Source organism: Calonectris borealis, chromosome 1 (assembly GCF_964195595.1).
Source record: "Calonectris borealis chromosome 1, bCalBor7.hap1.2, whole genome shotgun sequence".
Classification (NCBI taxonomy): Eukaryota; Metazoa; Chordata; class Aves; order Procellariiformes; family Procellariidae; genus Calonectris; species Calonectris borealis.
Genome location: NC_134312.1, coordinates 119,671,509 through 119,699,205, shown reverse-complemented (window position 1 = coordinate 119,699,205; position 27,697 = coordinate 119,671,509). Strand labels below are relative to the sequence as shown.

Genomic DNA, 27,697 nt, shown 5'->3' with positions numbered 1-27,697 from the left:
ACGTTGCCTGGGTTCAGCCGAGCAGTCTCAGCCCTCTTCTGGAGGCTCTTTTGGCACAGAAAGGGTTAGCAGTGGCGCAGGGAAAACAAATGTGCCCTCACAAGAAGAGAGGCCGCTGTCCTTTGCGGAGGGGACTCTCACCCCATTACCTGTCTGTGCCTGTGGGCCCTGGCACGCTGCAAGGGTCAAGAGTATCACAGGGTGCCTGTGTGTATGTGTACTTTATTTAAGTAGGAATCGGAATACTTCTGGGCCAAATTTACAGTGTGTCTGAATATATGCTTGTGCACAAAAGGCAAATGCGTATCCTTGCAATTGTTCACTTGCACACCCAATTTTAAGGGAAAACATGCAAATATTGCGATGCAGAGAAAGGAACCTCTTTCCCCGGTGTTGGACCTGCTGTCCCATCAGGCGATATACACTGCCCTTTACAAGGTTAAAAAATAACATGTAAAATATTTGACATCATTGTTACATGATTTAAAAACTTTCTTTCATAATTTTGTAGATCCGTATCAGATTCTTGGACCGACCAGCAGCCGACTTGCAAATCCAGGTGAGAAGGGATTTTGCTGATTTAGGAGGATTGCTCTTCACTGCTAGTGTCCCCAGTTCAGCTGTAAGGCCAGACCTGGAAGGTGATGTGACCGATTCTACCACTCTTCAGTATGATTCAGTGGGAGCTGATGATACCCAATGTGTTGGAGGATTAGGTTTCTAAATCACACAAGGGTGGGACTGAGGTCACAGATTAAGACACATAAACTCATGTATCTTAATGTAGGTATCTACACATGAGCTAAGTGTCTTTTTCCCATGATATTCACTGGAGACATAGTTAATATAGCTCTCCGTAGAGAGCTATTCAAATCATCCTAGAGTAGATGGTTACATTCAGTCAGTCAAATACCTCATTAGAGGTGTTTCAACTCCTCATATCGATAGGCAACTTCAGTTGCCTAAACATCAGGATTTTGTTAAGTGCTGTAAGGTATCCCATCTGGCCTCCAGGTACCCCTCCAGAAGGGCGTGAGTCTCTTCTACCGATCTGCATCATATGTGTCCCAGATTCTGTTAATCCACATTACAATGCCATGCTGACCTTGACAAATACAAAATTTTGGGATGAATAACCCAAACAGCAAAAATATATAGGGAGAAAACAGGAAAGCATAATGTATTTGCAAAGAATAATTGGGTTAGACACTTCAAAAATGTTCTCCCACTTTAAGAAGAAGGCAACGGAGAGCATTGTGGACAGGGGCTTGTAGCATATTTTAGCTAAAGACGAGGAACCTTCTTGGTTAGTTAATAACACTGATTGTGAACTGTGCAGATTTCACTGTTGCTGCTCTGAATCCGCAGGGGACACTGTGGCTGTACACCACCATAATCAACATCATAATCTGCCACAACGGATTGACATTGTACGTGCCACTTCCTATTTCCCTTGCTTTAACAGCCACAGGGCACAGTGTTCCTTGTTCCACATGGCAGGTCTTCTCAACCCTCAACAATGTTTCTTCTTACAACGATTGTATGGCTTTTCAAGGCATGAAATTGCCAAAATACTGATCCATTTCCTTTCACTTTATCCCAAGTGACATCAAGCACAGTTCTAGATTAGCTGACTTTTTAAACGGTTTTGCATGGCATAGGAAAGCAATTAAGTATTAAGAATAGGATTTTCCAAATGGCCTACGGCAGTGGGTTTCCAGGTGACACTGATCTTAACTGGAAGTGGGGGCCTACCTCCCTTTAATTTGTCCGTAAACCCCGGCTTTTACAGTTTTGTCAAGCATCCCTTTGGTAGCCTTCATTACTGTGGAAGACACTAACATGATCTGGATGGGGATACTTCTTTAACATTTGGATATGGAATTCCTACACATCATTATTCCTGTGCTTTAACATGTTTTGTGTGTTTATAAATTGGTGGAATTACTCTCTCATTAAAAGGAAATTGACAGCAACCATTTATTTTCGTAGGACACTATATTACATTTGGAAGGCAAGTGTTTATGTTAGAACATATGTTGGATTGCTTATTCAAAAATTTGTGTTTTGTCCAGTGCTGAACTGTTTATTGATTTCCAAAGGCTAATCCTCTTGTTATGTTTCGTGTATTAAAACTTGCATGCCTTGCTCATACCATGGATTCTTTTGTTTGTTTGTTTACTTAATGCATGTTAATGGAACAGGAGAAATTCATTAAGGACACTTTGGATAAATATCATTTAAACGAATATGGGTTTCAGTTGCACTGAAGTATAAACTGCGAATGGATTTCAGATGCTACTCTAGCTTGATATTATAATTCGCTACTATAAGCTTTCTAAAGAAAAGCTTGTTTATTATACCCACGTATCCGGTGTGGAAAAAAAAAGGAAACCAAACCAATTCCTGATCAGAGATGTACTTAGAAGTTAGCACATACAAGCTGGTTGGCAAATTCTGCTGACATTGTGCTTGTGAAACAGACTGCCTTGCAAGCTGCTTCAGCTGTAATTTGCATCATTTCAGTGCTGCTTTATTAAGAAATACTAAGCTTTTAACATGAGTATCAGTGGCAAGGCCCTTTGAAATGTACTTTCAATTGACTAAAATGGTCAAATTTTGTTCCTATAACTCAGGGCAACACAATTCTGCAAAGTTGACAGCAGACTAATTATTTTCTTTTTAAGATGAAATTGGCAGAGGAGGGAGAAAAAACCAGCAACGTTTTAAGTCTTAACTTCAATAATCATTTAAACTCGTTTGACACAGAACAATGACAAGAATGTATTTTATGGACCTTTTCACTGTTCTTGCAAATGTTTTGCCCTATGGTTGTATGCAGTGCAACAGCAAGCTAATAAGTTTCCGTTCTGCATTTCCCCAAATGCTGCAAATGGATGATATGGTTTGGCATGAGCCCAGCTTTCTCTAAACTTCTCCATTTTGTGTAGGCTTATTCCATAGCAGAGAACATTTAGTTGCAACATAATGCTGTGAGAACAAGCAAAATGTTACGCAAGTGAAAGCTGTTTGTCCTGAACTTTAGAGATTAGTTTCCTAAATGAGCGCTGTATTATTTCCCCATCAATTGTCTACACTGAATGACATTAGGTAACTATTAAATCTCCATGTAATGGCATTCTGCCACTCAGATGAGGGAAAACATGACACATTACCTTTATCTCTGCTGTTTAGGATTTCATGAGACATGGCTAGGAGAAAGGGGACCAGTTAAGAGTAAGAAGTAGGAACCGACATTGCAACATTTCCTAATAGGGTCCTATGTGAGAGCCTGGAAGAATTGATGTCTTAACATTATTAGTCACTAGTCCTGACACTTCTATTTCGTTTCCCCCTGCAGGGAGTGGGCAGATACAGCTATGGCAGTTCCTGCTGGAGCTCCTCTCGGACAGCTCCAACTCCAACTGCATCACCTGGGAGGGCACCAACGGGGAGTTCAAGATGACCGACCCCGACGAAGTGGCTCGACGCTGGGGGGAGCGGAAAAGTAAACCTAACATGAACTATGACAAACTCAGCCGTGCGCTTCGCTACTACTATGATAAAAATATTATGACTAAGGTTCATGGTAAGCGCTACGCCTACAAATTTGATTTCCATGGAATCGCTCAGGCTCTCCAGCCTCACCCCCCAGAGTCATCCATGTACAAATACCCGTCAGACCTCCCCTACATGAGCTCCTATCACGCACACCCTCAGAAGATGAACTTTGTAGCTCCCCACCCCCCTGCTTTGCCCGTAACATCATCCAGCTTTTTCGCTGCCCCTAATCCGTACTGGAATTCACCAACTGGAGGTATCTACCCCAATACCAGGCTGCCAGCTGCTCATATGCCTTCTCATCTTGGCACCTACTACTAAGTGGGGAAGGAAAGAAACACCAGAAAAAGCAAAGACACTTCTCGCTGGGATAGAGTCCCTGATGAATTGCAATGAACTCTGTTGGAGTACACGAATTAAAAGTGCCTAAAGAGACAAGTGAAGGTTTGGCTGGGAAAAAACACATTAAAAAATAGATGTCAAAAAGACTCTTTGTAGTAGGGATTTGAAGGAGATATTCAAGAAGTATTAAGATACTAAAATGTAATGTATATGGGCATCGACTCTGTGGACCAAACAACAATAGACTATTGTAGGTAAAAGCATGAAATGATAAGGAAAACCTACGAAAGCTAGTGGTCTTAAAAAGTTGATAAGCTTATGTGTAAAGTTTGATATCTTGCTAGTGCAAAACTGGGACTATACTACAGCAATATAAGGATAAGTCTATAGTGACCTAACATACAATATATGAATCATTACAAAAGAGGGGGGAAGAAGGGAAAAAAAAAAAAGAAAAAAAACCTACCTGTATTTAAAAAAATCAAAACATATCAACAAAAGAGACTGATTTAGTGTGGAAGCTGATTTGGAATATAACAGCGTTGTTTTGGTTAAAATCAAATGCGTTCCATTCATCAGAGTGTTATCAGCTACTCAAACTGTGAAGACAACCCAAACTTTAAGATTCCTTGACAGTATTACAGGAACCCTGAGCCAAACATTGGAAATGAGAATGTGCTGAAGGGCAAGTGTATGATTGTAGATCAGAGGCCTGCACCTGACAGAGGAAGCGGAAAGGAGAAGGAGGAGGACATAGTGGTGAGAATGGGAGAAAAGAAACTTCTTTACCAGTAGAGACTGAAAAGACTGAAAACTTAGTAGCGTTGGGACTATGAAGAAACACTTGTTTGGACTTGTGAAACGTATTGCTCAGTATCATACCATTCCCAGTATTACAGGAGGAACAGACTTGGTTTTATAGTAATAAAAAAAAGTGGAAAAAGGGAAAAGCAGAAGAATTCAGAAATCAGAATATGCATCTCTTTAAAAAAAAAAAGTAAAACTGGAATTGTGTTTGATATTTAAAAGTTACCAGTTAGAACCTCATCATTATTAAGGGAGTTTGTTTTCTATTGGTTAAAGCAAGAGACAACCCCTGACTGCCAAAATCAGAAATCATCTAAGTATTTTTGTTAGGCGGGCGCCAGTTCTTCTTTATCGAGTCGCGAACGCTGTGCGTTTGTCAGAATGAAGTATACAAGTCAATGTTATTTTTTCCTTTTTATATAATTATATAACTTATGCATTTATACACTACGAGTTGATCTCGGCCAACCAAAGACACAAAAAAGGGACAATCAAAACTATTGTGGCCTTGAATTTTAACTCTGTATGCTTAATGTTTACATTATGAACATATTAGTACTTAGAATGCAGAATGTATGTAATAAAATAAGCTTGGCCTAGCATGGCAATTCAGATTGACACTGTAGTTTGCATTTGCATTTGCATTTTTAGTGCCTGACACACCTATCAGATCTCCTACTCACCATGTTAAAATATGCTAGGCATTTTGTTTTAAAATTTTGTTTTGTGAAATCTGTCAATCATGAAAATGTAGGACCAAATAGCAATGCTTAGCCTAAGTCCAAAGTTCAAAGTGGACAGGTGCTGTGTATCTTCTTTTCCAGACAGTTCTGCTAAAATACTTGCAACCCTTCTTTAACAGTGCCTTGTCATTCTTGTCCTGAGCTTCTTTTGCCCTGAGATTGCAACCATGCCCAATTCTTTGACAACTTCATGGCCAAGATTGAAAATGAAGTTTAAAGGAGGCCTCTGAGGAAGAATACTGACACCCAGAAATTATCTTTTATTGCCGTCAGATTATGCGGCGTAATCTCAGCCTGAGATGTATTTTCATACTGAATCATATGTTGAATTACCATGCCCCCTGGCTATTAATACATACTGTATCATTACTAGTAAATAAAGTGAATAATGAATAACTTCCATTATTCCTCACTTTAGAATGGAGTGTATGGTAGCTTGTTAATTTGTCATTGTAGTCCACCCTGGCTGTTTACAAAGGGCAGGATGTTTCCTTTCTGTTCTAGATTTAGGGGCTTCCCACACTGCACGCTGGGCCCCAAAACTACATCTGGTGCCTAATGGCATGACTCCGGTTTTTTGCAACACCAGCTGAAGAACTGGTCTGGAAAATCAGCACTGACATTTATGAGTGGCTCTCCGCAGCAGGCAGTGTTTACTGCAGAGATCCCAGACAGCTCAGACCTCCAACTCTATCCCTCTTTTTTGCTGTTCTTTTGTCTCTTTTTCAGACAAAATGGGTGTGGTTTCAGGTTTTATAGCAAATGTTCCGCGTATCCGTTTTGTGGAGCATTAATTGGTGCTGTGCAATGGGAACCTACTTGCCAGACTCCCCTGTTATGGGTGTCTTGGTGGCAGTTTATAAGCACAGGATTATATTACTAATGTTTGAGACTTGAGCAGTGGCATCATAAGCCTTGTGATCGTTTGGGAAATAAGCACTGTAAGTCTGTATCTCTTAAAAACTGAAAACTCACGGAAGGTTAGAAAAACTGAACTCCTGGAAAAGGTTAGTCACTCACTGTTTTAGAAAGTTATGGCAGGCACACCTACATGCTGACTATAAGAATAATAGTTTGCCTTTCAGTGGAAATACATCTACAGATGCTTGCTATCTACTTCATGTGTGCTTCCAACTCAAAAAACGGTAAGTGTATTGTTGAACCACCTTTTAATTAAACACTTAAAAATCCAGATAAAACAACCATTTTTGTTTAGATTGGCAAGGACATGCCCGGAGGCCTCCAAAACATCCCCAGTGTTCACAGAGCTGCCTGCAGGATTTGCAGATTGTGTTGCCTGGCTGCTATCACGTGCAATGGGAACAACATCCTGACATTAAAAGAAAGGGTCCAAATCCTGGGACAGGGATGGAGTCACAGCAGATGGCATGATGGAGACCCCCTCATGATGAAGAGCAAAATCCTACTGTAGGCCATGGGTAAGCTCACTGGTGAACCAGTCCAGGACACCTGTCTTAGAGCTACACCTTTCCCGAGGACCAGCTCACAGCTTTCCAGGAGCCTTGGAAAACATGGATTTTGCAACCCTGAGGATGAAGAGGAGAGTGAAGGATGGAGACATCCTGCTGCTGCTGCATTGGGACGGGTGGCTCTGCTACTTGCAGGGCCTCCCTACCCCGGGGCAGCAGCCGCCACCCCACGGGGTCTTCCTGCTGGAGGGCAAGGATCAGCCCAGTGTCCCAGGGAGCTGGCACAGGCAAAACAGGCAGCGGACTCGTGGTAGTGTGTCTGCTGATCGCTGCCCGCTACCCAACCTGGCCCCGTTAGTGGGACCCAGGAAGACTGGAGCGAGGCCAGTTTTAGGGGCTGGTTCCCAGCTCAGACCATGGCAAGGGATGGACCCAGTACAGCCAAAATCCTCAGGGAAGCTGAGCAAGTCTGCGTCCATACCACGAGAGGCGTTCACATGAGGCTCAGCCAGACCCCAAGACCTCAGCTGAACGTGCCGTCTGTTTGCCATTTAAGCACCTGGATGCATGGACAACATGGCCCTGATGAGTCCACGTTCGTACAAGTTGGTCATGGTGACAACTTTGGCTGTTTGTTTAAATTAGAACTTCTTTTAAAGTCAGTTATCAGTCAGGTCTCACCTTATTGCAGCACTCTGAGGACTGCTCTGAAAGTAGAAGCTTTATTTCTCCTGAAATTTAGAGATATATGTGTGTGCTTATCTTTCACCAAGAAATACACATCTGTCTGAGAAGCTACACTGTAACATGGGAAGTGATGGTGAGAAAAGTTTTAAAAGTAAAACTAGGAAGCTTGAATTTCACTGTTCTCGATCAAGATATATTTCCCCTGATATTAAATTGGTTTTAGTGAGTATATAAAAAATGCCTTCGAAGGATGTATTTTACAATGCTTGTATTGTGAGTCTTAAGGGAAGATCGACAGAGGTTAGGACAGCACAGCACCAACTGTAATGAACTCCTTCATTCCCCACACTTTCCACATTCAGAAGAGTCCACGTTGAGTACCTCAAATGCCACATGCTTTTTAAACTGCCCACAGAAACACAGGGATCATCAGTGATTTAGACTTTCTTCTGCAAATTCTTCTCGCTCAGACTGTTTCTTACGCCAGCTAAGATCTAATTTTAAAATAAATTTTTAATTACAGATGCATTAAAAAAGGTAAAAAGCCCCACTCTACCTTATATTATATGCTTAATGATTCCATGATCTTTTTCTGTGCCATCTTCTCAAGTTTTGGTCACATCAGGGGAATGGCCCTGAGAATAGTCTCTGCTTACCTAAATCAGTGGTAAGTCAGAATGGCACCTCATCCATCCAAAGGATTCCGTTAACTCATGCCTGAATTTTAACTGCCTCCTGAAGCAATCCTGATGCAACACAAGTGCTTAGTTCCCTATCTGGTCAGTGGAGGGAGCCTTCGGATATCTTCACAGCAGATCCTGCCTGCCTGCCTTTGGGCAGGATCCTTTGTTAAGGAGATTAGGTGCTACCATGGAGGCTCACAGCAGATGTGGCTAGTCCTTGGGCTTGGCTGGGACCTTGCTGACCATCAGCAAGACAAGCCCTTTCCCGAGTGACAAGTAACCCAGTTATGTGGCAGCAACGTCTGGTGGAAAAAACAGAGCTCCTTTGTGCTTTCTTGGTAAAGATATTTCTCCTTTTTTTCTCCTCACTGGAGTTGTCACATCCCTCGCTGTGTTGGGCTGTTTGGAGAGCCCTTCATCATCAGAGCTCACAGCCCTTAGGGTTCGGAGGGGGCCACCCTCCAGCATGTGGCATTACACTGAGGGAGGCAAGTGCTAAGGAGTCCATGAAGACTCCCCCTTAGTTAATGAGCACTATGCCTCTCCCTCCATAATAAGCACTGCATATACACACACCTGGTCAAGGCGTGAAGCTCTCAGCTATACACTCCCTCATGCCTCTGACCATCTGTTTGTGTCTTGACCTCTGTGCAGACCACACAAGTGGGTCACACGAGGATTTCAGCAAGAGAAAACATGAAAATGAAGTCTGGGTAAGCCACACCATTTTCAGGAAGCACATGAGGCTGCTCAGAAGGCTGTCCTGGCTCCCTGCTTGTTTCCAGGCTTCATCTGCAACCCTCAAAGTGGCTTGACTCCACCGCTGCCTCTTGGGCGGTGTGACCGCTCCTTCAAGGCACTGGCAGCTGAGACTACATCAGATGCATGACCCAGTGAGAGCCTTGCTTGAAAAAGGGGGACCACTTGGTGAGCTGGTTAATGAGGACGTTAGGCCAACTGCAATGTGGAAAATTGTTTCAAAATGTAATGGCCATCATTGTTTAAAAAAGGCACGTATTTTCAAGAAAACTAAAACAGCTAGGCTGCTTAGGCTAGGAATTGCCCTGAAATGTACTCTTAAATCACTGGAGTGAGGACTTCTCAAAACCAGGCTCAGAAAATTTCTTGGGTTGTGTACCAGAATCTTGGGCCATATATATTTCATAAAAGAATAAGGGGCAGAATAATTTTCTATGCACAATCCTAGAAGAAGTAGTGAGAAAGTCTACTTGGGAAACCCCATCCATCCCCCTCACTATTACAGAACTGTTTTCTATTGTATACTTACTGATGTTTCCTTAACCCTCTTCTCATTTGAAAAGGTCTCAACTCCAGCGTATTTCCACCCATTAACACAGAAGCTAATACATCTCATTATCAAAAGGGTTTTTTTGTTGTCCTGCTATTTTTGTATTGTGCAATTTCTTCTGATTACGCTCCCCATGCATCACACTCCAGAGTTCCTAGCCTGCCTCAATGTTTACGGCTTTCCAAATATCTGTAGTTCATTATCATGCTCCCTTTGACTGGATGTTAGCCAAGCTTAGACGTATTCCACTTCACAAACCTATCCCTCTTCTTCTCTGATAATTGTTAATGGGGCCTTCTCTTTTTTTTTTTTTCCCCCTGTCTCTGCACATGAGCAGGGCTGATGCTCTCCTGCTGTCTAAACCACTTCCACCTATGACTTCTCTGACTGCCACCTCCTTCCTACTGGAGTCTATACCTCTCTCCCCAGTCAACCAGTTAGTGTGCTTGTAGCCTCACCTGGCTGAAAGGTCTTCCCTGAGCAGCTATAAGACCCTTGACCCCTTCAGCTCTGAATGGACTTCCATGTTCTTCTTCATTTGGAGCAGTTTCTTTCTCATGAACTGAAAAACCTCCCTTCTTCAGATGTCTCCACCAACAGACCACTAAGAAGGTTTTTCCAAAATATTGTTGTGAACTTGCTGCACTAATTCCACCAGCTCATCTCGCCCAACTCCGCAGTGTTTATTTTGGCCCTGTTCTGTCTGTGTCCCAGCCAGGCTGAAAGCTGCTTCAGGCAGAAAATGCACATCCACAGAGCCACCAGCAGAGTGTTGCTGCTTAGTACTAGATAATCATGAGTAACGTTGCCAAAAAAAAGTGGCTATACATTTCCAATTTTCTTCACAATGAGGGTGTCATTCTTCTCCACTGGAAACTTGAAAGCTGCTCTGCAGAAAATGGATACAGGGTTCTTAAAACAGGCACAGGCACTTGGGCTACATGACTGCCATGGTCCTTTTAGGCTTCAAAGCAGCCCTAAGAGGATATCGAATACAGGTTTTAAGTTTTAATCACGTCTTTCAGTCAGTTCTTTCATATATTTTTGCAAAACTTATTACCAGTTTGTATCAGCAAACCAGCCATGTAGACCCCTTGGTCACCTCAGACATGAGCACAGGGCTGCCAGGAATGGTATAGGGCTTCAAAGACCACCTTCCTGCACCCTCCTGGAGAAGAGCTGGAGGTCTTGTGAAGCCCTCCAGTACATCTGCAGCAGCAATGACCACTGAAATGGTCAATTTTTAAAATAATGTCCCTTTTCCCTTGCGGGTTGGGGAGGGGTATGTTCACCTGCATTGCTATAGACAAAATACAAGGGGAAGAATAAAAAGGGGAAGGTCAAAATATTCATTTGCTTTATGGTTGAAAAATCACCCCATGCTGTCTAGTTCCCAGAAACGCTAGTCTGGTACATCAATATATTTCAGTTTCCTGGGATGAGAATGGCATTCAGATGACCCAGCCATGAGTCGGATCCTATTGTGCTGCATATGGTAAATACAGATCATGACTAACAGATGTTGCTTTGAAGTGCTCGTATCTTTAAATACACAAGACTAATAAATGCTGGAAGAGGCTGTATTTTTTACCAAGACTAGCTGAACATTCTCCATTTCAGCTCTTTCTTCAAGGAGGGAGGGTGGCATTGTTTTTTTCTTCTAACATGCTCTGAGGATAAATCCAGGAAACGTGTAGAAGGTGGTTGGACATTGCGATGGGCTCATATCCTGACACAGATAGACAGCTCACAGCCTGGCTCCCCAAGGGACTGAAGTGTCTGCTGTTTCCCTGAATGACTGCTGGTTATGACTATGGAAAAGTTGGAAGTGGCTCTGTATGGTTGTAAGCAAGCTGTAAACCTCCCACCACGAGTTTCCAAGAAGAAGACAGAAAATTAGGACTAAAGCAAGTGGCACACAGCCTTTGGAGCACAAGGGGGCTTCATTCTCAAAACAGGTGTGAAAATAAAGGTTGTTACCTTGGCTGTTCCTGGAAGATTAAAGTGAAGGAGGTGGCAGGAAAGGGGGCGTACAACCAAGGTTGCATGGAAGTGGCAGACAGAGCTATTATCAGTTGGTCTTGAAAAGGGGAAGTTAAAATAAGACAAGGAGGCCAAAATCAAGAGGGAAAGAAGAAGAAAAAGAGTTATGAAGTGCTGTCAGAGGGGGTAGTAAAGTGTCATGACGCTGCCCACTTTATTAGCAATTTATGGAAGGGGGTATAAGTGGACCTTTAAGACATTCTCGCCAGGATTACTCAGTGCTAAGTGTTAGACCTGATTCGATTATGTTGACATCAGATCAGATCTGAGTCGTCAGTGAACAGAGAGCCAACCAGAGGATCAAAACATGGGCTGACAACGTGAAGGCCGCAATCAAGGAGGTTGACTTAGCTCAACCTCTGCTCCCCCTTAGGGAAAGAGGAATTGCACGTGGTCAGAGGATGCCGGATCCAATACCTCAAACCAAACAGGTTATTTTCCTATATAGGCATGGAAAGTGAAAGATGGATCTGAGCGATGTGGGGAAGGAAACAGCAACTGGATATCATGAGGTTGACAGAAAGAGAGGTGAAAGTGGAAGAAAAGGAGACCACAGACCCTAGTGAATTTAGAGGTTCAAGAGAACCAAAAAAGGCTTAAAGAGAAGATAAGGTCAGGTTTAATTCAAAGTACTGAGCCCAAAGGAGATGCTGGAGAGGAACTGTGATTCGGGAGGAGGCAGGTTAGCACATCTGGGCCAATGTAAGAGCTGAAACCGCCTGAGCTGAGGAGATGATGGAGTCTGTGAATGTTATACTTCATTTCTCTTTCTACACTTACCACTTCAGTATATTTTCAGCTAACATTTCATTATAATTTCCACAAACATTTCATGTCACGACTTCATTACAATGTAGACTGCACACTGAACAGCTGTAAAATAGCCTTGCCAATGCTGGTAATTTGCACTGGGAATGTAATACCCAGTTCCAATCACTGATGAGTGCTACGCAAAATGAGCTAACAGCATTTTTCATTTCTTTAACCACTTACCTCAACAATTAAATGTATTGCAATGCTAAATGTATAGTATATAATAAATCATTCCAGACTGTATAAAAGCATCAGACAATACATCTCTGTTGTTTTGTCATAAGCGGTATAAAATGCTGTTTTAGCACTCTGTAAGCGGCTTTGTTCACTCTTGTTATTTTAATTGTATATCAAAAAACAGAAGAGTTTTATGCATACGGTGTGTGTCTCCCACTATGTGCCAAGTCCAATATGCTCTCCTTTTCCTGCCTGATGCAGATCAGAGTGAAAGGTTTTAGCACAGTCTATGAGGTGGGAAACCAGTCACTACTTTAACATTTTTGATGTTCCACTATAACTACTGGAATAGCGCTTAAGCTGAGACATGGTAGGTGCTCCTAGTTACTGTTGCATTTCCATTTCCCTACTTTGGCTAAAAGCTGAGATGTTTGGTTTGTGGCTCAGTCATCTATTTCTCAAAAACGTCTGGTGGGTTTTACTGTGATTATGTTATAGAGAGTCATTGGGGTCTAACATGCCTTTTTTCTTCAATTTTGGCACAATACAATGTAAAAGTAGAGAAATTGGAAGAGGTAGAGCAGTTTTATTTAGTCAGAATACCTGGCAAAATGTAGTTAGTTGACTGATGATAACGTTTCCAAAAGTAACTTAGGCTCTCAAATCCGATAGACTTGCAATGGGATTTGTGTACCTCATCCCTCAGACGTTCCAGAAATCCTTTCCTGGTGCTTTGTTGTTTAACAAAGTCACGTTTGTTCAGAAGGACTTGAAGCTGAGTGCACAGCCCTGGGGGTGACTCACCCTCCAGCAAAGGCAGCTATCAGGGTGTAAAATGCCACCATACAAAACGTTCACTGTTAAAGAAAATATAGTTCACCAAAGCATTTTTCAAAACTGTGATTCATAGCTTTAAGTCCCCATGGTGGGGCTTGAGGTGGTCTTGAAAAGAAAAAGAGCTGGACAACAATGTAGATTTGGGATTGTGTTTGAGTACCCTTGACTATGAAGTCTACAGTCTTGATCTGACTTGCACATCAACTTGCATGTTGATGTGCAAATGCGCCCTTCTCTCCCCAAGCAAGCTCTCCCACACAGATGGAAATACAGACCTTACGGCTCTTGGACCTCAACGAAAAATGCCCATGCATTTTCTAACCCATTCTGTGGGGCTGCTGAGGCCTCTTATGGCCTTTGGGGTGGTAGCAACCAACAAGTGTCTGGGCAGTCACCTATTTCAAGGCTACCGAGCACAGACTGTGGGAGGGAGAAGCACTCTCACAGACTGTGAAGGTGCTAACGAGTTTCCTGAACAGTAATGTGAGACACTAAGGAAGGTCTGGGTGCTTGTGGCATTGTCTGACCGCCAAGTGATCTGGGCAGGACTGTGGTTCATGGTGATCCATACGGAGAATTGACAGGCCTCCAGGGAAGGAGCAGAGCTCCCATACACCTGCTGGGCCTTGCATAGTTTATGCAATTAGCCTTGTAATTAGGCTCCTGGAGACACTCAGGCTTAGTCCCCTGTACCTCCTATAGAAAGAGGTGACCTGAACACTTTCTAGGAGTGGTGTGGTTTGCTTGACTCTTCAAGTAAGTGCAGGAGTGCACACTGGGCTTAGCCTGCAAATACTTCATGCCTCCACTCTGACCCTCCCTCATGTTCCACAGTCACTGACTGAGTCAGCTCCTGCAACTCCTCCTGTCACTTAGCTCAGACTTTGAGATCCAGAAACCATGGCTGCAGTGGCAGCTGGACACCCCGACTGATAGTCCCTATAGGCAAGGTTGCTCACAGAACTGTGGGTGTGCCAGGCACCGGGCATTTTTCTCTTCAGCAAGAAAAATAAAAAATCTCTTTTAAAAAATACAGGAACTAGTAAGTGAATTTGAAACCCACGTGTTACTGGCAGCAGCGTGCCCAGGCTGGACCGCTGGAGCAGGGCTCCTCTGGCTGTGCTCCTGCAGAGCAGTGGACAAGGCGGGCTGCCAGGCTGGGACCAAACCCACTGCCATGGCCATGCCGGCAGCCCCGGCGTTCAGCACCTCTGGGCTGTGGACGAAAGCTTCGTAGGCTGCCAGCGCAACCTATGCCAAGGGGCGCTGGGGCAGAGGGACGCCAAGTCAAAACCTCCTGCTTTCTCATCCTGCATGGCCACTGCGCTCCTCCTATGCGGGGGTTCATCTTGGGGCATGAACCTGTGGGGCTTGGGCTTTTGCAGGCAGTGGTCCGCCGAGCAGCCCTGTGTGCCCCCCACCTGCCCCTGTCCCCCCTGTCCCCACAGCCGCGGAGGGAGGGCTGGGCACCCTCAGGCACGGGTCAGGGCTTCCCTCAGATGCCAGCAGAAGAGCGTGTGCGTGCGTGCGTGTGCGTGTGCGCACGTGTGTGTGTAGTTTCCATGCCCCTAACGCTCCCTGGTAAAGTCTCCCCGTGATCTTGTCATTCCCACACCAGCACTCTGTAGTATTGAGTGATCTGCAGGGTTTTGCCGAGTGGTTTATAACCGTCTTTTTGAGGGCTATGTTTTGCGACACAAGTCATATTCAGTCTCTTTGCCCTCCCCCCTCATCGCTTTCCTCCTGGGCTACAGCTGGGTGGCCAGGGAGAGTTGAAGGCACAGGATACTTTTGGATGCCCTCTGTATTTCAGATGCTCCCTGAAGTTTCTGTTTGAAGGTCTGGGCTATGCCCCTCGCCTGACCCTAGAGTAGGCTGCGGTGCTGAGCCTGGTCCCCCCAGGGCAGCCGAAGGAGAGCTGGAGGTGTGTGAGAGTGGGAGACGAAGGCAGCGTGAGCTGGGAAGGTACCGCAGACCATTCTGTCCCTGCTCTCCTGCCCCGGCCTGACTTTACGCTGCTGCTGTACCACAAGAGCCTGCACATTTCCCATCCCCTCAGCAGGTCCCTGTGGCGTGGGTGACAGTGTGCTCACCCCAGGGACAGGTGGCCCCCAGCCCAGTGCTCATCCCCTGCTGCAGTGCTGACCATGCCCCCCCGTAGCCATTGTTGAATGCCACACTGTCCTACTTGGCCTGGCACACGGTCCTGCTCACGAAAGTCAGCCCTGGTTTGTCTCCTCAAGCTGCTGTAAAACCAAGGGACACAGGAGACCCTGCACCTCCAGCCCTGACCTGCACACGCATCCGCCCCAGCGACGTCCCGCTCCCCCGGGAGCCAGGGGCCGGCAGCAGAATAACCGGAGCTGCTCTCCTCAAATGTGTCAGGGCATATTCACCGGTCAAGGCATATTCTTATTTCCCCCAAAAGATGGCAGTAGGATTCACCAAAAATGAACCACTCAGCGCCCTGAATACTTTTACATCTGTGAAAAATGCCACCGGGGCCCTCCACTGTGGTCCCCAAGCCTCACCCCCCATAACCGAGGGATGGCCCCTCCGGAGCGTGCAGCCACCACCTCCCCAGGGCAGAGGGGCCCTCCAAATGGGGCCCTACATTATGGGCAACAAAAACAGAGTGAAAAATGATTTGCCACCTGCTGAGAGTACATAGCATGAGGGTATGTCTTTTGGTAAGATGAAAATACAACCCCCCATACATCCTGCAGTTTATTTCTAAGGCAATGAGAAAAGTAAATCTACAATATTGGAATTAATCTTCTTGTATGCTGACGTTATCTGCTGTAGTATAATTGACATCATTAGGATTTTTACTGGGAAGTTAATTATTTTTTCATTTGAGCAACACAGACCATAAACCTATGAAGAGTCTGTCTGGTAATTTAGGCCATGTTTTAAGGTTTTTTTGAATGCAAATGTTTCTACATAATGACAATTATAGAAATATTTTCATGATTAAAAGACTAAAGCTAATGAAAATGACTTTTGGTGAGATTATTTTTCCTTGCAATTTTTGTAACATATTGAAGAAAGCTTTTTATCTGTCGGTGAAGAAATAGTTTTTAGCCTGAAAAACAATCCCCATTCCAAGATAATGGACTTTTTGTATTCATTAACGTCTCTAACAGAGCTATCACCTGAATAGCTGTGATTTTTCTTTTCATTAAAGAAAATGGTAGGATCATAGCTCTATAAATGAAAAGAAGTTCAAGCATGCAGATGAAGAGTTTCTAAAGACAGCAGAACTCCAAGGCTGAAAGTGCTGTCTCAGAACATTTAAAAATGAAGGGAGCGCCTTGTCAAAGTGGCTCACCTTCCTGGGCAGCTCAGCAGCCTCCAAAGACTATCGGGTCCCACAATTGCCCAAGCAAATATTATTCATTAACAAGTTCAGCAGTGACACTTCTTGCAAGAAGATCTTTTGTTTTGCAAATGCTGGTGTCTCCTGAAAGATAGATGTCTGATTCACGTGTGCTTCCAGTTTTTTGGACCAGAGGTTAGCATACTGCTAGCAGCCAGAAAGATGCTTTTTTCCTCTGCGTGTTATTGCCGGTAAAGCATGATTAAAAACACAAGGGTGAAAGGCAGTCTGAAGACTGTACTTAACCCCTGAACTTACCCATGTACTTCCCACATGATAGACCTGGAGAAGGTGAGGTCCTTGCAATGCAGATGTTCTTCTAAGTACGTAAGCTTGGAGGTGTCAGTTGAGCAGGTTACTGTCCCTGAGCATTACCCTATTTTAACAGTGCAAAGTATGATCTGTATGTCCTGCTTATTTCATTGCCCACTCCTTTTGTTGTGCTTAGCAATGCACTTTTGCTACTCATGTCTTTGGGTAGGAAGGTGGTCTGTTCAGTGGTCTACAAATTGCCGTGCACCGTTACAGCGCAAGTACTAATGAAATAGTAAAGTGGCGACACAGTCTCAGAGGAGAGGACTGTTCTGGGCTGGATTCACCCGTGGGCCTTCTGGAGGGCAGCAGTTTGCTGCCTTTTGTAAACTCAGGAGACCCTGGGACAAAAAAAAAACGACAAAAAAGAACCAACAAAAACCAAACCAACAAACAACAACAACAACAACTTTATAAAGCAGACCCTGACTGTAGAAATGCGCTGTGTGAAGAGTATATATTTAGGATGCTTTGGAACAAAATGCGTGGGCATGGGGGAACCGAGTGTTTTAAAATATCCTGACACTAGATGGAGCGGTGGGTTAGAGCAATCCCCTCTTTGCCGGAGACCCTGTTTGGAGCACATTTCAGGCCCATCCTGGGGTTTGGCAGGACCGTGCATGTTTGTCAGCCTCTGCTTAAGAGGCGCCAGGGTCTGAAGGAGCCGCGTGGTTTCGGGTCAGGACGCAGAGAGGTGCTCAGCTGTTTGTGGCTGTGCCAGCTTGCTCCGACTCCAGCCCCGCTTCTCCTGTGCTCACTTCCATTAACAGCATCATTGCCCAGAAATTACAGAAAAAGCAAAGCTGATTACCAAAATTAATCATCGCCAAGAGGAGAGCAGCTAACCTCTAGTGCCAAAATAGGCACCAGATTGAGTCTACTTCTGCTGCAGGAACTGTTTCCCCGCAGCCCATGAGCGCGAGTCCAGCTTTTACCGACGCTGGCGGGGCCGGCCGTGGGTGCAGAGGTCGGCGCGTGTGCGTGTGCGTTGCCGTACCAGGGCATCGGCGCTTCGTCTGGCAAGTGCTGAGCTGCCACGGGGAGCGGTGGGTGCCTGCCGCGCTCGCTGATGTCAACGGCAGCAAATGGGAGTCGGCGCTTTGAGGCTGGCTTGGCACCTCGCAGGCAGGAGGCTTTAATGTGGTTTCTTGGGTGTAACTTGAAAGTAGCTTTTGGCTCAGGGGAATGAATATTTTTTGCCTTTGTATATGCCCTGATTTTTGTAATCATGCTGTTAAATATGTCTTCTGGAGAGCAGTAATTAAGAGAGCATATATTTTAGTTACTTCTTCAGAAGCCATTGAGTATGGTTGTTCAAGGCATGATTTTTTCCTCTTCCGAATAGATGATTTTTTTTCATCAGCGCACGTGCCGGCAGCTTACTGGGGGTCAGAACAACAACTTCTGGGAGGATTTCCTTCGTGACGCCGTGGATTAGGCACATGAAATCCTACTGACCTGTGCTGAACTCTGTGATCTTGAGCCAGTTCAGCAGTTTTGGTCACTCTCCCTCTACCCCAAGAAATATTCTGAGTGCAATTTAAACCTCTCCTGGTGTTTGATACTTACCTACTTATTAGACCCTTCTTCAGTTATATGCATTCGTGGTCAAAACGAGGACATCATGAGAGAGCAAAAAGTGCCTCCAGTTGAGGCATTGCTTTATAGCTCATGAAGAACTGAAAAGAAAAGAAATAGGAAGCATTATAATAACTGAGTAAGGCTTTCAGCACAACCCATCATATCTGTTGTTCCTTAAATGTCTCTTTCTGTGGTCCTCGTGATGTAAACCTGAGCCTAGCCTCCCAGAAGAGTAAAGTTTCTTCTAGCACGTGAAAGATGTTCTAAAAGCTTGAGCTTTTAAAGCCTATGGAAAAACAGGCATTGAAACCATGCAGGAAAAAAATAGGCTTGGGGAGGGAAAGAGATATAAGATAATGATCACAATAAAATGGTTACGAGCATGATTTCACCATCAGGAATGCTGCAGCAGGAATTTGAGATTTTTTATCATTCATCAAGAGAGACAAAATCTAAACAATTGCCTCAAGAATATTTTTTATGAACAAACAAGGCAAGTTTAGTTTGCTGTGACTCCTGGATTCAGTCAGCAGGGACCAGTTGCTTATATTGCTTGACCTCCTTCATTTGCAGAAGCCACGCAATTTCATCCAGCTACTCCTGTAACGAACTTGACACCAGGGGAACAGGTTCTTAATTTTTCATTAATATCCAGGCAGAACTACAAGAATTCTGCCACTTTCATCAGTTTTAGCACAAATGTGTATTTCTGCCAAACTTTCAGTCACTACTGTGTTTGTTGCTCTTTAGTTCCTTTATTTGTTTACTGTCTATAGCAAATATTGTGTTCTCCCCTGTATAAGTGCCCACCCATCAGTCAGGGAATAAGAAACAATCCCACATCCCTGAGGTGACTCACACCCCTCGTGGATACTGAATCACCATTAAGATGAGGTGAACATGTGGTGTGCAAAGTGGAGGCTGGAACGGTTTCAGCCAAAACATTCAGAAAATACTGGTATGCATTAAGAAATTCACGGGAGGGAAGAGGAGCAGCTTGTGAATTATTATTTACGACCCAAAGGACTAAACTAACAATTCCCAAGTGCTTCTGGCTGGAACCCCCGTTACAGACCATTCATTTTGTGTGACCCCAAAACCAGAGAGAAGTATAGGAAATTCAGCTGAACTTTGTCTGGCTCTAGTCCCCGACCCCTGCTCAGCAGGCCCCACTCCAAGTTTGGGCACTTTTGGGGTAAACTATTATTTGCTTAGTACTATGAGCACTGGCAATACAGCGGTACGCTGTCATACACCACACACCACACAAAAGTCCCTTTGTGTCCTGAAAATGAGGCTCTGCTGTCTCCGTTGTCCCCAGGAGAGGGCTGACATCAACAGCACTGGCTCCCCGTGTGAAGATGCTGCTGAGCTGTGATGGGGGCTCCTGCCTCAGAGTTTCCACCCACGTCTAGGTTGAGGAGGAACAAGGATGATCCTCAATAGCTCTCGGGCAGACTCATCCCCTGCCCGGGCATGGGGCAGTGGGAAGCCGTGTGTGTGAGATCAGCGTGGTGCCAAGCAAAGCCAGCTACTCACCAGGGTCTCGGCACGTGAGCTTGGAGGCAGCGCTGTGTTGAGACAGCCGCTGGGCCCCCAGCAGCACTGAGCACGGGCAAGGCTCGCTTGCGGTGGCACGGCACGGCACAACATAGGCACCCCGCAGGGGCTTTTGAAACTCCATTCTTGAGTGAGCTGGACAAGGCTATCCTGGAAGCCCACTGAAGTTGTAGGAACTGCGTCACCGATCCCAGCACACGCATTCACGGGGGACGCTTTTATAGGTTAAAAGTAAATCCTCTTCAAGAGACCTTTTTTTTTCCTCCATATGAAGGTAATTTGGGGTGATTGTTTTGTTCAGAATTGGATGCATGATGTTTTGTTGTCGCTTGAACTGAGAAGTTCATGTGTTAAACACTGTTCCAGGGCTATAGCCGATTGTGTCCAGGTTAATAGACGAGCTTTTGTCAAGGACATTCTGCAAACACATTTCCACAAGACATTATTGTCTGGACACATGAGCAAATATTTGCCTAAAAAGTGTAATTGACTATTGTTCAAGAACTGCCACCTGCCCCTTGGTTTTCTGGCACTCTCGTAGAAGGGACTATGCTTTACAGCATTGCCTTCAGCCAACATTTCCACAGGAGCCAACTCTTGACCAACAATTACGTAAACATTCAGCTTGCTGATTTTTTTTTCCCCAAGGCTCCATAGTCCTTTTATAATAAAGGAAGTGATACAAAGAAAAGGAGAAAAGGCAACCAGCCTTGCCTCAGCAATAGCACTACAGGGAAATGTTATACGTGGGGAACAGTAGTCTAACGTGCTGGAGTAGTCATGGACCAAGCAGCAACACAAAGGACAAGCTCATCTATGTTGTCAAGTTCATTGTGTCAGCTGAAACTATGAGAAGTGATGACAGTCACGATGCCGGGGGATGGACAGACAAAAGAAGACTGTGCAGCTGTCCTGTAATATGTGGTGCGTGACATGCCAGGCAGTTTGAGCAGGAGCTCTGCAACCTCCTTTTGCATCTCCCAAACTGCAAATAAATGACTTCAGAGATAAACGTTTGCCCACCCGCCTTAATCTTAAAGATATATTTATACAGAGATATATTTTGGAAAGCTACGCTCAGTTTCAAAGTGGAAAACCAAATATTTCTGTTTGAGAATCTTGAAGTTAAATATTTTGATGGTTAACCGTTGTCTTCTCAGCCCTTTCTGGTTGAAGTAGTTCAACGAATTTGATGGGAATTCACCAAAATATTTGGTCAATTAAAATAGATATTTTTCTCATTTAACCCCTTTTGTTAAAAATGGTTTCATCCCGTTCCACTCATGGAAAATGTATGATTGTCCAAACTGATTTTTTTCGTATTTATATCACCTTTATTTCAAATTTCTTCTCCCAAAACCAAGTGTTGTTACTGCCAGGCTAAGCTGTGCCACAGGTTTTGTGGAAGTAGCGACTGCTAGAAATATGTAATTGCACTAGATGCATTCCCGTTTGGTTTGTTCAGTGTAATAAAACGTTTTGCTACCAGTTAGCAGAAATTAGTATTTCTTTTTACATCTCTCAGATTTCCCAGCTGACTGGCGCCTGCAATCCTGGCTGTTGCAATTCTACTGGCCTCAGAGCTCAGAGGACGAGTTTCTTTGACTCCCCTCCTTTGTTTCTTCCTCTCAGACCCCCACTACCTGCTGAAATGGTCCTGTCTTTTCAGAGCTTCATCAGAATCAACCTAATCTTGACCCTTATATTCCCACTTGGCCTTGTCTTATTGCAGAAAATAAGGCCCATGAAATCCCTGCTCTGTTAAGACTTGACTGAACCACTGAAATAGCTTGACTTCATCCCATACTCTTTCTTCTGCATTGTCACTGCAACCCCCCCCAGCTATCACAGCTCTCCAGAGACATAGTCCATGCATGGTATTATATACATGAGGATTTGTGGCATCTCTGTGCTCATCATCTCCATCCTTGCTCAGAAAACATGATTGTCAGGTGAGGGCCGGCCGGCCCTATCTGAGGATGACAAGAGTTGAGTGGAGATACCTGTGTTTGCATGGTGGGACACACATACTGACCTGAGGCCCTTAACTACCATCATCTTTTCCCTTTGATCTGTCACTGTACTTGTGTTATGGTAACCATCGATGCTGTGGACAAGAAGAGTAAAACAATGTTACCAAATCTTCCCCAAAATAGCCTCCCCTCCATCACTCAAGAAGCCCTTTTTCAACACCAGCTGTCAACTCCCCACAGCAGGAAATGCTTCCTCCGGTGTGTTTTCCTCCTGAGGGACTGTTAGCTCTGAAACGCGCCATTGTGCAGAGCATGGATTCAATACACAAAAGGCTAAAAACTGCACAGCATCCTGTCCTTGCTATTCATAAAATGGAGTCCTTCTCTCACTCTGCAACACGGTGAGGGTCCAAAAAGAAAACCACGGGTGCGTAAACCAGTAACGACATTGTCGTAGCAGAATCACATCCCTGAAGGCTGAATCCTATACCAAAGGTGAGCATGCTGAAAACAGAAACGGTTAGAGAGCTGACATGCCCGTCACTGCTCAGCAAGAGAAGGAAATGAGATGCTGAATTATTTCCTTGCACAAGGACTGCAAGTTCTCCTAAGCTGAAGAGAAGAGAGGTGCTGATAAGCCATAGTGACTTCTACTAGCAAATTGCCACCAATACCTTTGGGGAAAAAAAAATCCCTTCACTGTGCAAGCGGCTTTACTGGCGTAACGCTCTAGGTTTGGTGTGGCAAAGGCCTTGGCAATGTCTCTGCTGATCAACCATTTTGGAGAAGGGAGCAGAGGTGAGTGAAGGTGGGCCACAATGAACTGCCATTGCCACTGTCCCGTAGCATGCTGTGCCCCCTCTTGAGCCAAGGTAAATCCAGCAGCGTCTTTCCTGCCAGCTCAGGAGTCAGGGGAGGCTTGTGCAAAGGTTTCGCTGATGAAAGAGGAAATCATTTCTTGATGTATGCCAAGGTTATAATCGGGGGGATTTGCGCAACTGGGAAAAACCTAGACTTTTCTTCATCTCTCATGAGGAAATTGAGAAGCTTGGTCGCCAAATATCTTTTGGGAGAATCAAGAGGAAGCAGAGGTGTTTATTCGCCAAAGGAAATGGGAGGGCTCAGTGGCTGCAGCAGTGACATTATCCGAGCACGGGGCATGCACGGGGCCATGCTGGGACTCTCATCCTGTTGCCTTGGCGGACCAGGAAGCTATCATCCCCAAGCCCTCCGTCCTGCCGGTGCCCACGCTATGCTGAGCCTCAGGGGGGTCACGAGCCCCGTAGGATTTTTTATTTTAACTTCTGCTTCAAAGACCACGTGTTTTTCTCTCTGTGTGAGTGTGTGTGTGTGTGTGTATGTATGTGTGAGACTTGCTTCTCATCCATGCCCTCTGCAGCCTTCTTATTTAGCTTTTCCTGTTGACCAAAGGTTTGATTCCACTTTGGAGAAAAAAAAATACACTAGAAATGCCTCCCTGTGCATCTCACCCATCCTCTACTTCAGCTTAATGGAAATGGCTCTGTGAATTTAGTGAACAGTGCTGTTCAGGCTGTTCTACTATCCATAGTTTGGGGTTTTTTTTATTATAGTGCATTTATCTTCCCAAGAGCTGTACATGATTCCAGGAGTACATTAAATCACATGATTAGTATATGGTGCATGTGGTTTGGTTTCCCTTTCCCAGAGGAAAAATTACTTGTGCAATGTTGTGTTTTGATTCAGTGCTTTCAGCGTTTTTAGGATGCACTTTTTTTTAACATCCTCATTCCTCTGTGTGTGTATATTAGAGGGTGACAAGGGCTGAGATAACCCACAGGTTCTGTGGGCAGATGATTTCATGGTCAAGGACCAGCTTCCAAAGCAAGCTTTTCTCCTGCACAGAAGAATACTAAATGGGGGGGAGTTATTGGCGGTGAAGTCGTCATTCTCCACCTCAAAGCTTGAGGCAGTTTTTCAGAAATGCTGGGCTCAGGCCTGTGGCATGTCTGTGGCAGCGAGTATTGCAAAGCAGAGCTGCCGCAGCTTTCTCTTGCAGTTAGTGTTCCCATGGGCTGATGGCTTTATGGTTTTGCTGTGGCCTACATGATAAGTGAGGAAGCCAAGGGAGTGCAAATGGCCATGTCATAGAAGAATGGGAATTGAACAGAAGTGTTGTTTATGGGTACCATCGTGCATTATTTAACACACATGGAGGATGTGGGAGCTCCCCGAAGCTGTGGGCTAAATGAATCTGCTGCAGTTCTGCAGATTGAGCCCCAAGCCGCTACAATAGAGCTGCAAACTCGTCCAACTGCTGCCCTTGGCCAGCCAGCACCATCTTTGCCTTCCATTTTGGCATTGGGTCAGAAATTGTGTTTTTCCCTGGTTATACCTGCCCATCTGGTCTGAAGAACAACAATGCTTATCCATCACTGGGACACCTCAAAGATCTGTTAAATAAAATGTAAATGTTAAAGAAAAGACAGACAGCAATCTGGCATCTTTTTTTGGCCTAATGCTCCTCTGGGAAATGTCAGTGCTCTGTGAGGACAGAAAGGGAAAGGGTGAGTGCATGTGGTGTAATTACCCTTCTGCTGAATGGGAAACTAGAATGACAAAGCCTCTGTGATACTGGAGGTCTAGGACACATCATCAAATTGCTGCAGATGCACTTGGTTTTCAATTTTTTCCTGGGTCATCCCAGTCTTTGAAACCCTTGAAACAACACAGAGATGGTGCCCACAGAGCTCAGCCTGGGATGGTGTGTGATCTGCACCAGGTCCTCGAGGCAATTCCTGCCAGGCCTGCCCAGCTGAGCAGTGCTCCCTTCAGCACTGGAAAAAAAGCCCACAAAGCAGCCTGTGTGTTTACACCCCAGTATGGGGCTGAACCACTGCCCGGCGCAGTCAGTGGGCAGCTCACCCGTGAGCTATGTGCGTTTCAGACAAGGCTCAGGATACCCTGGATCAGAGACCTTTTTCTTCATGTGTGCATGCAAGGTGTGTTGCCCTCCATCAGCTGGCCTATGCCCACTCCAGAGCCTTTCCAGGAGAATCAAAACAGGCTTTTAAAGCATCTGCCCATTTACACGGCAAAAACAGTTTACATTCTTGCAGCTCCTATCAAAGTTCAGGGAGTAAGTCCATAGAGCAGCATGATTTGGCCTTTAAACAGGAGCCCTCTTACTAAATCGAACAATGCTGCAAAGACGAATTCTGTTGTAAGTACTTTATTTTACTTGGGTAACCATGGGAAAGGAGAGAGCAGAGCAGGAAGGAAAGGGTACCTGCATTGCAGCCAGCAAGATTGGTATCAGCCCTGGAAAAATATCTGAGTAGGGATCAGAGAAAAACTGACAAAGATTGTCCTTTGTGTGTCATCTGCAATAACAAAAGGGGGTGTGAATGCCTTCCAAAGTAAACAGCAAACCTTCTCTCTTCTTTCAAGACACAGAGCTGTGTGACCGGTGATGGCAGCAGCTCGTGCCCGGGACACTGAGGAGAAGGGCAGTGCGCTGCCGAGGCCCAGCCGTAGCCGCCGTGTCGACAGGGAGCAGCACAGCCCCCGGAGCTGCCATGGCAGGGGTGCAGGGCGACAGGGAGCGTGCTTTAGCCCCTGAGATGCTCCCTGAAGAGGAATATTTTTCAGTACAGCCCCGTTGCTGCCAGAGTTAGCAAACGAAAAATCTCTCTGACCCAGAGAGATCCACATGCTCTCTCAACCCCTCTCCCGCGCCCTGACCCCCTGGCCTCCCTGTAGTGGGGGAGGCAGCCCCCAGGTCCCCCCAGGTCCCCCCCAGGTCCCCCCGTTCCCCAGGCACTGCCAGCTGCAGTTCGAGGCACTTTCTGCATTGCCCACATCACCCCGGCCAGCTGGGCTTGTTTATGTCAGCCGCTCTGACTTCAGTCCCGCCGGGGCAGTGACGGTGCTCTTCAGTAGCAGGCACAACCTGCAGAGCCAATGACTTTTACTTAAATCAAATCCACTTCAGAGAAAAGAAAAAACAGAAAACCTGATTCTAGCCCCTTCTTAAGGCTTGACCCTTCCCTGCTGCTAGGGAGGCCCGTCCCATCCTCTTCCTTTGCAAAAGCAAACCTGTTGCTTACTCATCCTCTTACCTCCCACCAGAAAGAGTTTTTAGTTCTGTAATCTCCTTTGGATCCCAAGCTCCACCAATATGTAATTTCCAATACACTGGAGACAAGACCTCTGAACCCAACAGCACTGCTACTATCTTTTGATATAACCTTAAATCACCTTATCCAGAAAACTGGTAGGTTACTTCCCTGTTTACGTTTTCCGCAAACTCTTTTAAATTAAAACATACAATACCTATTCCTGGGCCATGATACAGCTTATATGGTTTCTCTTAATAACCTTCATAAAGTCATTAAGTTTATTACCTAATAATATACAGTTGGGAGTCATAAAATTTATTTACATTCAATAGTTTTCCAGGTATGTGGAAGGTAATTCAGCACCCCCAGCCTGTGTTCCAATATGGACAGACGGATTCCTTAAAATACAGGAAGTTTACCAGCAAACCAATTTTTTTTAATCAAAGTAATATTCCTGCCAGCTCTGAGGTATTTCTCCGTAATGTGTTGACTTTCAAGAATAGTGTACTTTGTTCCTTTGTTCCCGTCATGCTACGGTAAGCAAAACCGTTCATGTTTTTCTTTTCTCTTGGACCAAAACGAGCCACCCGAGAGCCAGCAGCCAGCCATTGCCTCGGACGGTGCAGGGAGCCCTTGGGAGGATGGGGGTGACCGAGCACTGCGTTCACACTGCGCATCGGCACCCGGCGGTGCCTCCCCGTGCTATGTGTCAGGACAAGTCCTGAAGTCACCTTCAGGTCACAGCTCACTTGTGCTGCAGAAACATGCCCTTCGGCGCCCGGGACACCCGAACGCGGGACCCCGACCGCCCCGGGTGCCTCCCCTGCACAGGCGGTGGCTGGGGGGAGGCAGAGCGGAGCCTGATGACAGCCTCAGGTTGCTGTCTGAGTGTTACTGCTCTCATTTCTTTGGCTTTTGGTTGAAAGGCAGGCTTTGCGAATAAGGCAGTCGCCTGGAAAGCAGAGTCTAGGTTCAGTTTTGAGCTCTGCCACGGACTTCCTGAGATAGCGTGGGAAAGTCTCTCCATCTCACCGTGCTGCACGGTGTCTGCCTGTGAAGGGGGAAGGGAGAGATAATCTCTCATTTCTTCCTCCCTTTGTTCATCTTGTCCTTTAAGACTGCAGCTTCTGAGGTTAATGGCTGTTTCTCATAGTGTGTACAAGTATTGTGAGTTTGACCAGGGCCCGTAAGTGTTACTCTAATATAGACAATAAATAGTAATAAAGGTAGCCATGAAATTGCTGTCACATGAAATCGCTGTCACCAGATATGAAGAAAAAAGTGAAATAAATGGCATGCAGCTGAGCTTCTATGCTAGTGGAAACTTTGCTAGTTCTCTCGGTCATGTGGAGCTCCTATG

General features: G+C 45.2%; 1 protein-coding gene across 2 annotated transcripts in view; it reads left to right on the top strand.

Annotated features, from left to right (window-relative positions):
* The window catches only part of ERG (ETS transcription factor ERG), a 65,070-nt gene extending 59,742 nt beyond the window's left edge, over positions 1-5,328 (top strand). For both annotated transcript variants that reach the window (XM_075172678.1, XM_075172671.1), the window contains 2 exons: positions 512-559; positions 3,362-5,328. In XM_075172678.1, the coding sequence (XP_075028779.1) occupies positions 512-559; positions 3,362-3,882 (569 nt within the window). In that variant the 3' untranslated portion in view covers positions 3,883-5,328. The remainder of the gene's footprint in view (positions 1-511; positions 560-3,361) is intronic.
* The last annotated feature ends 22,369 nt before the right edge of the window (positions 5,329-27,697 follow it).